Here is a 13,403-nt window from a genome sequence, read left to right on the forward strand (position 1 = left end):
AAAAATGAATAATAATAAAAAAAAGTTAATCTAGGGACAATAAAAACTTTCAGTAGCCATGCATAGGTGCTTAACTCTTGATCTGCACTGTCATATCTTTGAGGAAGGGACGAGCTGGGTGACCCATTCGTGACCTGCACAGGTTCCTGGAAGCACACACCCACCCTCCCAGGTGTTGCCTTCCCGGGTGGCCCCAGGGCCATGAGAGCTGCTGCTGGCGCCCACGTGGCGCCCAGTGGAGTGGAAAGCGGTGTGGGCTGGCCCTCGAGTGGGCGTGGCCTATCGCCGACGTGGCCTCTCGTGGACGTGGCCTGGCGTGGGCGTGGTCCCGAATGGGCGTGGCCTGGCGTGGGCGTGGCCTCCCGGGATCTGGCGGGGCCTAGGACAGAAGTTCCTAGGCGCTGGCGAGCAAGAGCTGTAGGTGGGGTGCCACTTGTTGCTTGGCCTCTCCAGCCCTTGCAGCTCCTGGGGTGCCATCCCGAACCCCTAGAGAGACTTGAGAGGAGCCCGAGCTGCTGTGCACAGCCTAGCCAGGCCCCTCCCTGGTCCAGACCTTCAGGCCTCTGGCAGCATGAACTCAGGTAAGTCTGTGCAGAGAGAGGTGTGGAGCCTGGGGAGAGGCCTGGGGGTTCTGCAGATCTAAAGCAGTTGGTGGGGGGGGCCATGCATTCGTGGGGTTCCAGGCCCCAGCCCCCTCACAACGTGGCCCCTGACTCAGGGACCTCTCTCCTGGTCTCTATAGGACAGTGGAATTTCCCCAAGGCTCCTCCCTGCGGCCTGGGATTCTCAGTTCCACCTTGGGGCACCCCAGGGGCTGGGGATGGGATGTGGGGGAGAGCCTAAGGAGGAGGGGGTCTCTCTCTGGCTCTCCACGGGTTCGACCCCTGCTGGCCCCAGGGACACGTGTTCTGAGTTTGGGGGAGCCTGCATGTTGGCTGCAACGGATGGATTGTTTTTTCCTGGGCTAGCCAGCCAGCTGCGGGTGTGGACTTTGCCTCTCTCTCCAGTGCCCTGGAGCCTTGAGGGTGTAGGGGTGAGGGGGGCAGCCCTGGGGGAATGCAGTTTTTATTTTAATTTTAATTTAATTTAATTTAGATTTTTGTTGGGACTCTCCCACATTGTTGTCTCTCCCTCCCTCCGGCCTAGACAGCCGCAGGCGCGTCACCCCGGATGGTGGGGAGGGCAGAGCAGGGTTTTGGGGCGGGGATGGAGGCCTCACCGCCCTTGTTGCCTGGGCAACGGCAGGAGGCAGGCATCGGGGCCCGGGCAGCTTCCGCCGGGCGGGCGACGCTTCCTGCAGCAGTCAATCCCGTTAGGGGCGGAGCGGATGCAGAGCTGGAGTGGACGTGGCCGTGGCCGTGGATGTGGGATGTGGACCTGAATGTGATGTGACTTGGATGTGATGTGTATGTGGCTTTGGATGTAGCTGTGGCCGTGCCTGGCCCTGCTGCTGCAGCTCCGACATCCCCAGCCGGCCCCATGGCATCCTATTCCTCCTCTGGGCCAGGCCAGCCCAAGGCCAAGTTTGGTCCCTTTAAGAAGCGAGCCACCCTGCAGGCCGCCTCTGCAGTGCCAATGAGTGAGTGCTTTTGCTCCCCCTCTGCTGTGCTCTCTCAAACCGGGGTCACTGGTTCACTGGGGGGGACTGCAAGTGGGGGCTTTGCCTGCACCCTTTGCACCCTAAAGCCCAGCTTCCTTGGTGGAAGAGGCTATCGGCTTGATAGGGGTAGAGGGCTTGGTTGCAGGGTGGAGGGGCTAGGTCTCTCTCTTTGGTGGGAATGCACCCACGCACAAACACACACAGGAGAAGTGAAGTGGGTGGAAGTGCATTGTGACAGCGTTGCGTTTTTGCACATGTGTTGTTTTTATTGCATGGTGCTGGGGACTCTTGGCATGTGTGAAGGAATGGGGGGATGTGTGCATGGGAGTGGGGTGGCAGTTATGAGTTGCTTCGCTGGTGGCAATGTCTTTCCCTAACAGGTTGGAGCTTGTTCCTCCAGGGACCCCAGGTTTGCAGTATCTTCATTGGAATCTTGACAGTGGGGTACATCCAGTGGTAGTTGAGCATGGGAGCCCCACTGACTTTGCCAGCTGCTGTTTGCCTGCTTTTGGTTTTCTCTGTCCTCGCTCAGAAGTCTGGGCTGTCCTTGGGCCAGCCTGAGTCAGACTGGGGCTACTGCGGGTCGCATGTGCTCCAGCCACTTTGTTTGGCTGCCACACTGGTAGGAACTGCTGCACCATTTGGAGCAGGCAGTGTGATGTGCGTGTCTCCTGGAGGGCTGGATCTGGGCTTGCAGGTGGGGTGTGCGAGAGCCCCCTAGGTCCTGTGATTAAGGGAAGTCTCACCCCTGCTTTGGGGCTCCCCACAAGCCTATGGTCATATAGGGGGTGATCCATCTACTGTCTAGGCTCAGGCCACTGAAGATGCTGCGACAAAGGTCTGCACTCCGCCAAATTCTTTTTCTCAGGAGAGTGTCAGCCAGAGGATCTAAAAACTGAGGGAGCTAAGATCTGTACACCTTGAGGGGGAAAGTATTTGATATGGTGACTCAAAACTCTGACCAGCACCCTATCTGCTGGAGCTCTTAGCAGGGAGAGAAATGAACAGACTAGATGCCTGGTTTTATAGGTTTTAGAGTTGGGGGGAGTGGCTGAAGGGTATCTCTCTCTCTCTCTCTCTCTCTCTCTCTCTCTCTCTCTCTCTCTCTCTCTCTCACACACACACTCTCTCACACACACACAAACACAGAATCAGAGAGAAATATTATGAGTGAGAATATGGGTGTGACTGTAAATAAGAATTTGAGAGTATACATATGTGAATATATGTGTGTATGAAAGTGTATATATGAATATATGAGTATGGGCTGGAGAGATAGCATGGAGGTAGGGTATATGCTTTGCATGCAGAAGAATGGTGGTTTGAATCCCGGCATCCTGTATGGTCCCCTGAGCCTGCCAGGAGCGGTTTCTGACCGTAGAACCAGGAGTAACCCCCTGAGTGCTGCCAGGTGCGACCCAAAAATCAAACAAACAAAAATGAATATGAGTGTGAAAGTATGTCAATATTGTAAACCACAGTGTCTAAAATAAGTACAAGGAATACAGAGAGACAGAGGAAAGAAAAATGTTTTCTGGGCCGGAGCAATATCACAGCGGTAGGGCATTTGCCTTGCACGCAGCCAACCTTTGATACACCCTGGTTTGATTCCTGGCATTCCATATGGTTCCCCTGAGCCTGCCAGGAGTAATTTCTGAGTGTGCAGAGCCAGGAATAACTCTTGAGTGCGACCGGGTGTGACCCAAAAACCAAAACCAACAACAAAATAATGTTTTCCATAGAGGCAGGCAGGGGGGGGGAGGATGGGAGGGCAGGGAAACTAGGGACATTGGGGGTGGGAAATGTACACTGGTGAAGAAGGGATGGGTGTTGGACACTGTATGACTGAAACCCAATCATGAAAAGCATTGTAACAGTAACTCATTGAATTAACATTTTATTAAAATGAAAGTGAGTGTGAGAATGTGAATGTGACAGCCCAAATGTATGCAAGTATATATGTGAATATGCATGTAAGCGTGTGTTTATATGTGTTGCTATAACTGGCAACTTCCAGCAGTCAGCAGAGAGGGGACCAGCCCACAGTTGGATCTTCTCGATCCTGCTCAGTCTTTGTGGAGATCATAGCTGAACTCTCACAATCCTGTCCAGTGAGGGCCTGGGAAGGCTTGCTAAGGGGGTGGCGGTGTTCTGTTTGCTCTGACTTTCTTGTGCACCCAATATTGCTGAGGGCTCTTAGCCTTCTCCTGTTGGAAGTGGTGGTTGAAGACCTTTGAGTCAGCACCTGCCGAATTCTGAATCCCTCCTCAGCAGCCTAGGGGCCTGATGTCTGGGGAGTGTGGGGGAAGTTGCACCTGAGAATCAGGTTCTCGTTCTAACAGATCTTAGATACACCTTACATACACCCTGTGGCGAGATCTTTGCTGTCTTCCAGTAAGAGACAGGGTGTTTGCCTTGCAAGCAGCTAACCCAGGACCAACAGTGGTTCAAATCCCAGCATCCCATATAGTCCCCGAGCCTGCCAGGAGCGATTTCTGAGCACAAAGTCAGGAGTAACCCCTGAGCACTGCCAGGTGTGGCCCCAAAACCAAAAAATAAAACCCAAAAAACAAAAAGAGACAGCAATTGCCTCCTGTTAGGTTCTCGTCTCTTCTCTGCTCTGCTCATTGCTCATTGCCTTGGCCTGGATTAGATCTGAGACCCCCCCCACACCCCCCCCCCCACTTCCAGTGGCTGGGACTTTATATGGGAAGTTTGAGGGGCCTCGGAGACCATCCTCGCAGATGATGTTCTCTCTCTGGGAACCCTGGCAGCACTATCTCTGTCAACCTTCCGACAGGCCCGCACCTATCGCCCCATTGCAGAATGGATAGTAGCCCCAAAAGGTAGAGGCTTGTTAGTAAGTGGGAACTGAGTCAAAATCATGTCCTTCCCTTCTTACCCCACTTCTGCAAACCTCTGCTCTCTGACCCTGCCACCCTGCCAACGCCTGGTCTGGGGCTGGCGTGGAGCCTGAGCTCAATTTGGCTCAGCTTAGCTCAGAGTTTGCCCACGCCTTCCAGGCTCCCGCCTCTTCCAGAAGAGGAGGCCCCGTTTTGGGAGGGCACCCACTGTGGGGCACAGAAGACAGTGCGAGCAAAATAAGAGCTGCTGGGTGTGAAGATAGGGGCTCCCCTACTCTGCTGCTTCCCAGGCCAGTGATGTTTTTTAGAACCTTAGCCCTTCCCTCCTAGTCTGCCCTGCCCATCACAGCCTGTGCCACCCTTCTCCCCTGGGGCCCCACTTTTGGCTGTTTACTAGAACCAGAGAAGTTAAGAACGTCTTTAGTTTTGGAGTTTCACAGACCTCCCAATGCTGTTCTTTCTTCATTCTCGGGGCCGCCTGAGCCCTTTCAGTTCCCTGCCTGTTGTCCTGCTGGGGTCTCCCCTACATGCGCCAGCACTTGGTACAGCCCGTGCTGACCCCTGATACACAGTTTTGAATCCTGGGGGACTCTGCTGCCTATTCAGCACGCAGGCAGCCAGGCACAGGTCTGGGGAGCTGGTTGCAAGGAGCTGGCTGTCTGGATTTGCCAGGTAGGGCCCCACAAGGGATTGGGGCCCAGGACGTCCTCTTCCCTTTGCCCAGCTCAGGACTGAGTTGGCCCTGGGAAGTGAGCCCAAACACTAAAGGGCTCACTGCCTGGATGGAACCCAAAGAAGGGAGCACCTCCAGAAGTGAGCTGTCGAGTCATGAGGGGAGAGGGTGCCCAACCAATGCCTGTGGGGTCAGGCAGCTCTTGGGGACCCAGCGCCTCAGGCTTTCATGCCTGCCCTCCTGCTGGAGCAGCTTGGTCCCCTGCTGCTGTAATCTTGGCTCAGATCTAAGCCCTGAATACTGCAGGGTGCCTGGAGGGTTGGCCACTAGGCAGAGAGCAGCTGGGGTCAGGCCCCTGCTTTGGAACTTTGGGGTCTTAGGCTAGAGGACAGACCTTCGGGGAGGATTTATGGCTCCTGCTGTCAACCAGTCCTCCACTTTCTGCCTTCACTTCCCTGTTGGAACTGAGCAGCACCATGGGACCCAGCTGGGTTGATGAGAAGAGCACAGGCCCTGCTCTGGGAAATGGACATGAAGGCAGGGTGCCTGGGGTGTTCCCCGTAATGTGTGTTTAAGGGTGCACATGTGTGCCCACTTCTGTGTTGGGATTGAGGGTTGCAAGGGCGACCCTGAGCCCAGCCAGGATTCAAACTCTTCAGTTACGGAGTGAAAACTCCAGAACTCCAACTCTGCTTCCTAGGGCTAACTCAGGATCCCCCGGTCCTGAGTTCAGAACAGGTGAGGGATCTACTGGAGCGGGGGGAGTGGTCGTTCAGTTTTGGAATCCTTCATAATTCCCTTGTTCTCAACCCTTGCTTGGTCCTGGCCCATGTTGCCCGTCGATCCCAGACCAGACCCTTCACCCTTGACCCTGAGTATTACTGTCTCTTCAGATGCCCGGAGTAGCTTGGGGGGCCCTCCGCTGCAGTCTGCCCGGTCCCTGCCTGGCCCTGCGCCTTGCCTCAAACATTTTCCGCTGGACCTGCGCACCTCTATGGACAGCAAGTGCAAGGAGATTGCTGAGGTATGGTCCTCATAGTCTTTGTCTTGCCCCTTCACTTCAGCCCTGTTCCCTGTCCCATACCTCTTCTGAGCACCCAGGATCCTGCTACCTCCTCCCTCCCCAGATTGTCTTCCTTCTGTCAGTGGCCATCTTCCCTCCAGGAGCTGTTCAGCCGCTCGCTGGCCGAGAGCGAGCTCCGCAGTGCCCCATATGAGTTCCCGGAGGAGAGCCCCATCGAGCAGCTGGAGGAGCGGCGGCAGCGCCTGGAGAGGCAGATCAGCCAGGATATCAAGTGAGCCTGACCTGAGTTTTCTGTGAAGTGGGGGCCCAGGACACAGTGCCCCCTTCTGCCCAGTCCTCACACACATTCCTGCCCCTGGCTTTGAAAGGCTTTCAGAGGAAGGAGAAATTGCATGGAGGTAGGGCATTTGCCTTCCATGCATAAAGATGGTGGTTCAAATCCCGGCATCCCATATTGTCCTCTGAACCTGCCAGGAGCGATTTCTGAGTGTAGAGCCAGGAGTAACCCCTGAGTGCTGCCGGGTGTGACACAAAAACTAAAAAAAAAAATAAGAAAGGAAGGCTTTCAAAGCTCCAGGCTTTGAAGCCTGGCTGGTGGGTGTTTGCTGTGTCTTTTCTTTACTGGGGTGGCCTCCTCTCTTGGGGAGCTCTGGGCCCTGCGAGGGTAGGGGCTAGGCCACACAGCAGGGTGGACTGGAACATGACTTTGCCTCCTATTTCACCTCCACCCACTCATTCCTTCTGCTCTCCCACCACAGGCTGGAGCCAGACATCCTGCTTCGGGCCAAGCAAGATTTCCTGAAAACAGACAGTGATTCAGACCTCCAGTGAGACAGGCAGGGCAGGGTGGGGGCGGCGGTGCCTGCCTACCTATCATGGGTGCTACCCACTCCCATGGCTTCTCCTCTTGCAGGCTCTACAAGGAGCAGAGCGAGGGCCAGGGGGATAGGGGCCTGCGGGAGCGGGATGTGGCCCTGGAGCGGGAATTCCAGCGTGTCACCATATCCGGAGAGGAAAAGTGTGGGGTGAGTGTCAAATGGGCTTCTGGCCTAAGTCTCCACGGGCTCCCCGCTATCGTGGGAGCTAGAGAGGAAAGTTGTTGGGAAGGGAAGAGACCTGGCTGGTTGCTAGGCTGGGAACCAGAAGGCTGTGTTCGTGGCCCAAAACCTTAGGAGAGAGAGAAAGAGGAGCATTCTGCTGGCCTGGTGGAGGACAGGGGCACCCTTCCCACTGGGTGGGGGGCAGGAACACAAGCTTGACTGGGTCTCTAGGTGCCGTTCACAGACCTGCTGGATGCAGCCAAGAGCGTGGTGCGGGCACTCTTCATCCGGGAGAAGTGTATGGCCCTGTCGCTACAGAGTTTCTGTCCCACCACCCGGCGATACTTGCAGCAGCTGGCCGAGAAGCCCTTGGAGACCCGGACCTATGAGCAGGGCCCGGACACCCCTGTGCCTGCTGGTGGGACCCCCATTCCTGGCTTAGCACTCCACTTCCCAGCCCTGTCCAACCCTGTCTTGGCTGGGGGTAGGGGCGGAGTAGGGGAGGTCATTCTCTACTGGGATTCCTGATACCCTGTGTAGTGCTCAGTGTAAAGAAAGCCTGGCCCTGATCTTCTATTTCTGCAGATGCCCCTGTACATCCCCCAGCACTGGAGCAGCACCCCTATGAACGCTGTGAGCCCAGCACCATGCCTGGGGACCTGGGCTTGGGTCTACGCATGGTGCAGGGCGTGGTGCATGTCTACACGCGCAGGGAGCCCGATGAGCAGTAAGAGGGGTGTGAGGTGGGGGGACACCATGTGGGGGAACTATGGGGCTGGCTGGCTCTCCTCACCCAAGCTCCCTTATGTGCCAGTTGTGCGGAGGTCAAGCTGCCGTACCCTGACCTGCAGGAGTTTGTGGCCGATGTCAACGTGCTAATGGCCCTGATTATCAACGGCCCCATGTGAGTTCTCGGCCCCCTCCTGGCACTGCCCCAGGATGTCATCTGTGGATGTCTCTTTAAAGCAGTGCTTCTCAAATAGTGGGGTGTGCCCCCCAGGGGGGGGGCTCGAGGCTCTGTAAAGGGGGGTCGCGTTTGACCTCGGCAAACAGTCATAACAAGCTAAGCCCCGTGTTTATGTCTCTGTATGTCTCTGGAGCTGAGAGTTGCTGTCTCCTGCTTCAAAAAGCTCTGCATTGCAAAACGTGCTCATTGTAGCCATTAATCCAGACATCACCTCTGATGAAAAAATCAGCTCAAATTATTTTATATATTTTTGTTTTGCAGGTTAAAGTTTTTTTTTATTTTAATAAAGATACTATTTACAGTCACGCAGTTGGGGGGCAGGAAAATGTTTTCTTCTTCCTAGGGGGGCATGACAGAAAATAAGAAGCACTGCTTTAAAGTCACCCAACACCAGACACTCTCGGGGTAGCCTTAACTCTGCACTCTGCGGAGCCCTGACTTTCCCCGGGCACTAAGCTGATGCCTAGCTTCTTTGCCCCCTGCCCAGAAAGTCCTTCTGCTACCGTCGGCTGCAGTACCTGAGCTCCAAGTTCCAGATGCATGTATTACTCAACGAGATGAAGGAGCTGGCGGCCCAGAAGAAAGTGCCGCACCGTGATTTCTACAACATCCGCAAGGTGGGCCCTGCTCAGTGCCCTCCTCTGCCCTGCTCTATGTCATACTCCCTGTCTGGCCTCTGCAGGACCCAATAGTGACCCCCATCTCCCTCCAGGTGGACACACACATCCATGCCTCATCCTGTATGAACCAGAAACATCTTCTGCGCTTTATCAAGCGGGCTATGAAGCGGCACCTGGAGGAGATCGTGCATGTGGAACAGGGCCGGGAGCAGACGCTGCGGGAGGTCTTCGAGAGCATGAACCTTACAGCCTACGACCTGAGCGTGGACACGCTCGACGTGCATGCGGTCAGTGCCACAGGCCTCATGTAGGCTGTGGGGTACCCAGGCAGCAGACACTTGGGGGGGCTGGTGGTGACCTGGGGCTAGTAGTGACCTTGGCCTGCCCCTCTCCTTTAGGACAGGAACACTTTCCACCGCTTTGACAAGTTCAATGCCAAGTACAACCCCATCGGGGAGTCCGTCCTCCGAGAGATCTTCATCAAGACCGACAACAGGGTTTCTGGGAAATACTTTGCACACATCATTAAGGTGAAGAGGGCCTTCGGCTGGCATCATAGACGGGACAGCTTTGGGCTCTTGGCTGTTGAGCAAACTGGAGCTCTGGCACCTGGGGGTGTGTGCAGGGGAGCTGAGGGGGGTGCACCTGGTTGTGGGGGAGCAGTTCGTGCATGACCCTTACACCTATGGCTCTCAGGAGGTGATGTCGGACCTGGAGGAGAGCAAGTACCAGAACGCGGAGCTGCGGCTCTCAATCTATGGCCGTGCCAGGGACGAGTGGGACAAGTTGGCACGCTGGGCCGTGATGCACCGTGTGCATTCCCCAAACGTGCGCTGGCTTGTGCAGGTGCCCCGCCTCTTGTGAGTGGCTGCCCCACAGGGAGAGAGGTGTGGGGTTGGGGTCTGCCTTCTACCTTCCGTGCATGGGCTTAGGAGCTGTGGCACATCCCACTCATGGGCGTTCGGATGTGGCTCTACAGTGGCCTGATGACTCCACCCTGACTCACCCTGGTACCTATCCTCCCTCACAGCGATGTATACCGGACCAAGGGCCAGCTGGCCAACTTCCAGGAGATGCTGGAGAACATCTTCCTGCCCCTCTTTGAGGCCACTGTGCACCCCGCCAGCCACCCCGAACTGCACCTCTTCTTGGAGCATGTGAGGAGGCGCCCAGGCGGGTTGGGGCAGAGCCAGCTGGCCGCAGACCCCCCGGGCAGCTTGGGCCTGACTCTGGTGGTATGCTGGCACAGGTGGATGGCTTTGACAGTGTGGACGACGAGTCCAAGCCAGAGAACCATGTCTTCAACTTGGAGAGCCCCCTGCCCGAGGCCTGGGTGGAGGAGGACAACCCGCCTTATGCCTACTACCTGTACTATACCTTTGCCAACATGGCCGTGCTCAACCATCTGCGCAGGTGACCCTTGACCCTCTCCTGCCTCCTCTTGTGGGCACAGGGGTTGGGGTGTCTGGGGGGGTTGGGCTGACACAGTCTTTGTGCCCCAGGCAGAGGGGCTTCCACACATTTGTGCTGCGGCCACACTGTGGGGAGGCTGGACCCATCCATCACCTGGTGTCGGCCTTCATGCTGGCTGAGAACATCTCCCATGGGCTGCTTCTGCGAAAGGTCAGGGCCTGCTCCCCAACCCGAACCATCTCCTCCTACTATTCTCCATCCCCTCCAAGCCCCTTTCCCTGGTGGCCCAACCTGGGCCAGCCCTGGCCTGGATACCTCCATCCTACTCTTTGACTGGCTTGCACCCCTCCAGAACTCAGTGTCCCCACCAGGCTGACTCCAGATGACAGGCCTTGTCCTCTCCTCTTCCCCTGTCACCTCCAGGCTCCTGTCCTGCAGTATCTGTACTACCTGGCCCAGATTGGCATTGCCATGTCTCCACTCAGCAACAACAGCCTTTTCCTCAGCTACCACCGCAACCCCCTTCCTGAGTACCTGTCTCGTGGTCTCATGGTCTCCCTCTCCACTGATGACCCCCTGCAGTTCCACTTCACCAAGGTCAGTACCTGCAGGCAGCCGCATCTGGTGGCCCGGTGGCAGGTGTCTGGGGACTGGGAAGACACAAGACTTCAGGGCTAAGGGCGGGTGCTGCCCCTTGCTGGTGGAGTGCAGAATGCAGGCGGGCACCAGCCTAAGAAAACTGGGTCCTGCAGGAGCCGCTGATGGAGGAGTACAGCATCGCCACCCAGGTGTGGAAGCTCAGCTCCTGTGACATGTGTGAGCTGGCCCGCAACAGCGTGCTCATGAGCGGCTTCTCCCACAAGGTACGCATCCCCTCGCTTGCTCCCAGGAGCTCCCCAAACCTCCATTCCCTCACTGCCCAGGCTAAGGCTGCCCAGGATGATGCTGCAGCCCTGCCCTGGTCATCCCTGTCATCTCCCTCCCCTGCAGGTGAAGAGCCACTGGCTGGGACCCAACTACACTAAGGAGGGCCCTGAAGGCAATGACATTCGTCGCACCAACGTGCCAGACATCCGTGTGGGCTATCGCCACGAGACGCTGTGCCAGGAACTAGCGCTCATCACGCAGGCTGTCCAGAGCGAGATGCTGGAGACCATCATGGAGGAGCCGGGCGTTCCACCGAGCCCAGGGGCTCAGTGAGCCTGGGGCTAGAGCTCTCCGTGGCCCTCTCTGCATGTGTTCGTCCTTCGTTCTGTCCTGCATGTCTCTGCCCTGTCCTTAATGTCTGCCCAGGCCGCCCAAGGGAGGGTCGAGCCTCACCTCTCCACTTCACCCTTGGCTTAGATGCGCCTGATCACCCCTGCAGGCACCTGTCCACAGGCTCTAGGGATGGTTGTGGGGGGCTGGTCCCTCTGGCCAACAGGGGTCCTGTCTAGGCAAATCTGAGCTTGTGTTTCAGTCTCTGTCCAGTTTGTGTGGCTGGAGAGTGTTGCTCAGGTTCAAGGGGGCAACCTATAGATGTGCCCGTGGTGGGCACAGGATTTTGGGGGACTGTGGGGCTCAAGCAGCCCCAGGGCAGGTGGGTGACCTGCAGGCCTACCTCTGCCAGTCACTGCCTTATCCATGCACTTCTGTATTCTCTGGGTCGGGCCGGATCGTGTGTGGGTCAGGCAGTTGGTAGGCTCTGCATCTGCCCTGTCGAGGGGCCATAACCCCCTGATCCGTGAATTTTCACTCGGCCTGGGTCCCAGCCTGTTCCCTCTGTTACATTCTGGACCGAGGCTTTACTGTGAAATGCAGTGTTTTCGTACAATTCAGTCTTTCCTAGTGCATGAGAAATAAAGATTATTTCAGTAATGAGTTTGCTGTGGTCTCTGCTGGCAGAGCTAAGGGAGAGGTGGAGAGGGCTGAGAAGATTCAGCAGGTTTAGAGGCTGGTGTGGATTTGTTTTATGTGGAAAATGATAAAGGGAACAGCTGGAGAACAGAGAGATTCTTCGGGTCATCTGACCTACTCCCCAGCCCAGCCACCTGGCATCTATCTACTTCCTGCCTAGGGCCAGCACTGGGCACAGCTGGTCCATGTGGGAATGTGCGCCTGTAGGTGGGCCTGGGGCCAGCAGTTCTCAGACTCTGGAATCACCACATTCGCCAGGGAAGCTTGTTTAAAACACATGTCTGAGACTAGGGCTAGCTCTGTTGTCAGAGTTCTGACCTGCAGTTTTATTCCACGATGGTCAGTGGGCTTGAGTATGATCTCTGGTTCCCCATGACCAGATAGGGGTGAAGATCATCACTCCAGACCTTGCAAGACCTTGCCAGGGATGCAGGTGGGACTCCTCTGATAATCTGCACACAGATCCCTGACTTTTGCTTTTTGTAAGTTGGTCCTGGAGGGGGGAAAGGAAAGGAAGGGAAAGGGGGGGAGAGAGGGAGGAGAGGGAGGGAGGAGAGAGGAGAGAGAGGGAGGGAGGAGAGGGGAGAGAGAAGAGACCTGACATTTTAGTATTTAATACTTACCAATCTTACCAATGCTGAGAGAGAGAGGGAGAAGGAGAGGCCGGACTTTTTAGTATGCTCTTACCAATGCTTCTGTCATTTATGCATGCCAGAGCCCAAAATGAGAACAAGAGAAGGCAAAAGTCTGGGTTTTGGGACTACACTAGCAATGTTCAGGGGTTACTCCTGACTCTGAGCTCAGGGATCATTCCTGGTGGCTTGGGGGACAATATGGGATACTGGGAATTGAATCCAGGTCAGATTTGTACAAGGCAAATAAACACCCATCCCACTGTACTGTCACTGCAGGCGCAGAGATGAGCCCAGGCTCAGCTCAGCTCTGGTTGAGTTCTGGAGGGAAAACTGGACTTGGGAGGGCCAAGTGGCCTTTGTCAGACTGGGTCTCTAGCCCAGTGTCCCACAGGCAAGGATGGGACTCAGCATCAGGGCTCCCTCACCCCTTATGGGCTGCCAGGAGCCAAGCTGTCCAGGGTGAAGGGAAGCTGACTTTCCCAGGTAAGTGCTTTTCCTAGTCAAAAAGTGATTTTTTTCTCTTTAATATAAAGAAACAGAATGAATTCTTCTAGAAGCCTCTGGGAAGAGGTGTCTGATATTGACTCAGACCCATGGCTTCGTGCACCCCAGCTTTGGACCATCACTCCAGCCCAGAAGAATGACTGAATCGCTTTGGACTGTTCATAGGA

The 13,403-nt window shown here is 55.9% G+C and overlaps 1 protein-coding gene across 3 annotated transcripts; it reads left to right on the forward strand.

The window, feature by feature from the left end:
• Positions 1-418: 418 nt before the first annotated feature.
• AMPD2 (adenosine monophosphate deaminase 2) lies at positions 419-12,058 on the forward strand. Of its 3 annotated transcripts, none has more exons than XM_049765680.1 (18): positions 419-581; positions 6,031-6,161; positions 6,302-6,432; positions 6,920-6,988; positions 7,075-7,186; positions 7,433-7,619; positions 7,787-7,928; positions 8,016-8,105; positions 8,656-8,785; positions 8,881-9,075; positions 9,187-9,318; positions 9,485-9,648; positions 9,819-9,945; positions 10,038-10,201; positions 10,291-10,411; positions 10,625-10,798; positions 10,954-11,064; positions 11,192-12,058. In XM_049765680.1, the coding sequence occupies exons 1-18, from the start codon at positions 572-574 to the stop codon at positions 11,399-11,401; spliced, it is 2,400 nt and encodes a 799-aa protein (XP_049621637.1). In that variant the 5' UTR covers positions 419-571; the 3' UTR covers positions 11,402-12,058. The 3 variants fall into 3 exon arrangements, with proteins under 3 accessions (XP_049621637.1, XP_049621635.1, XP_049621636.1); XM_049765678.1 differs by lacking the exon at positions 419-581 and adding an exon at positions 1,352-1,579; XM_049765679.1 differs by lacking the exon at positions 419-581 and adding an exon at positions 1,352-1,579 and having other exon boundaries at positions 6,305-6,432.
• The last annotated feature ends 1,345 nt before the right edge of the window (positions 12,059-13,403 follow it).

This window comes from Suncus etruscus, chromosome 19, assembly GCF_024139225.1.
Source record: "Suncus etruscus isolate mSunEtr1 chromosome 19, mSunEtr1.pri.cur, whole genome shotgun sequence".
Classification (NCBI taxonomy): domain Eukaryota; kingdom Metazoa; phylum Chordata; class Mammalia; order Eulipotyphla; family Soricidae; genus Suncus; species Suncus etruscus.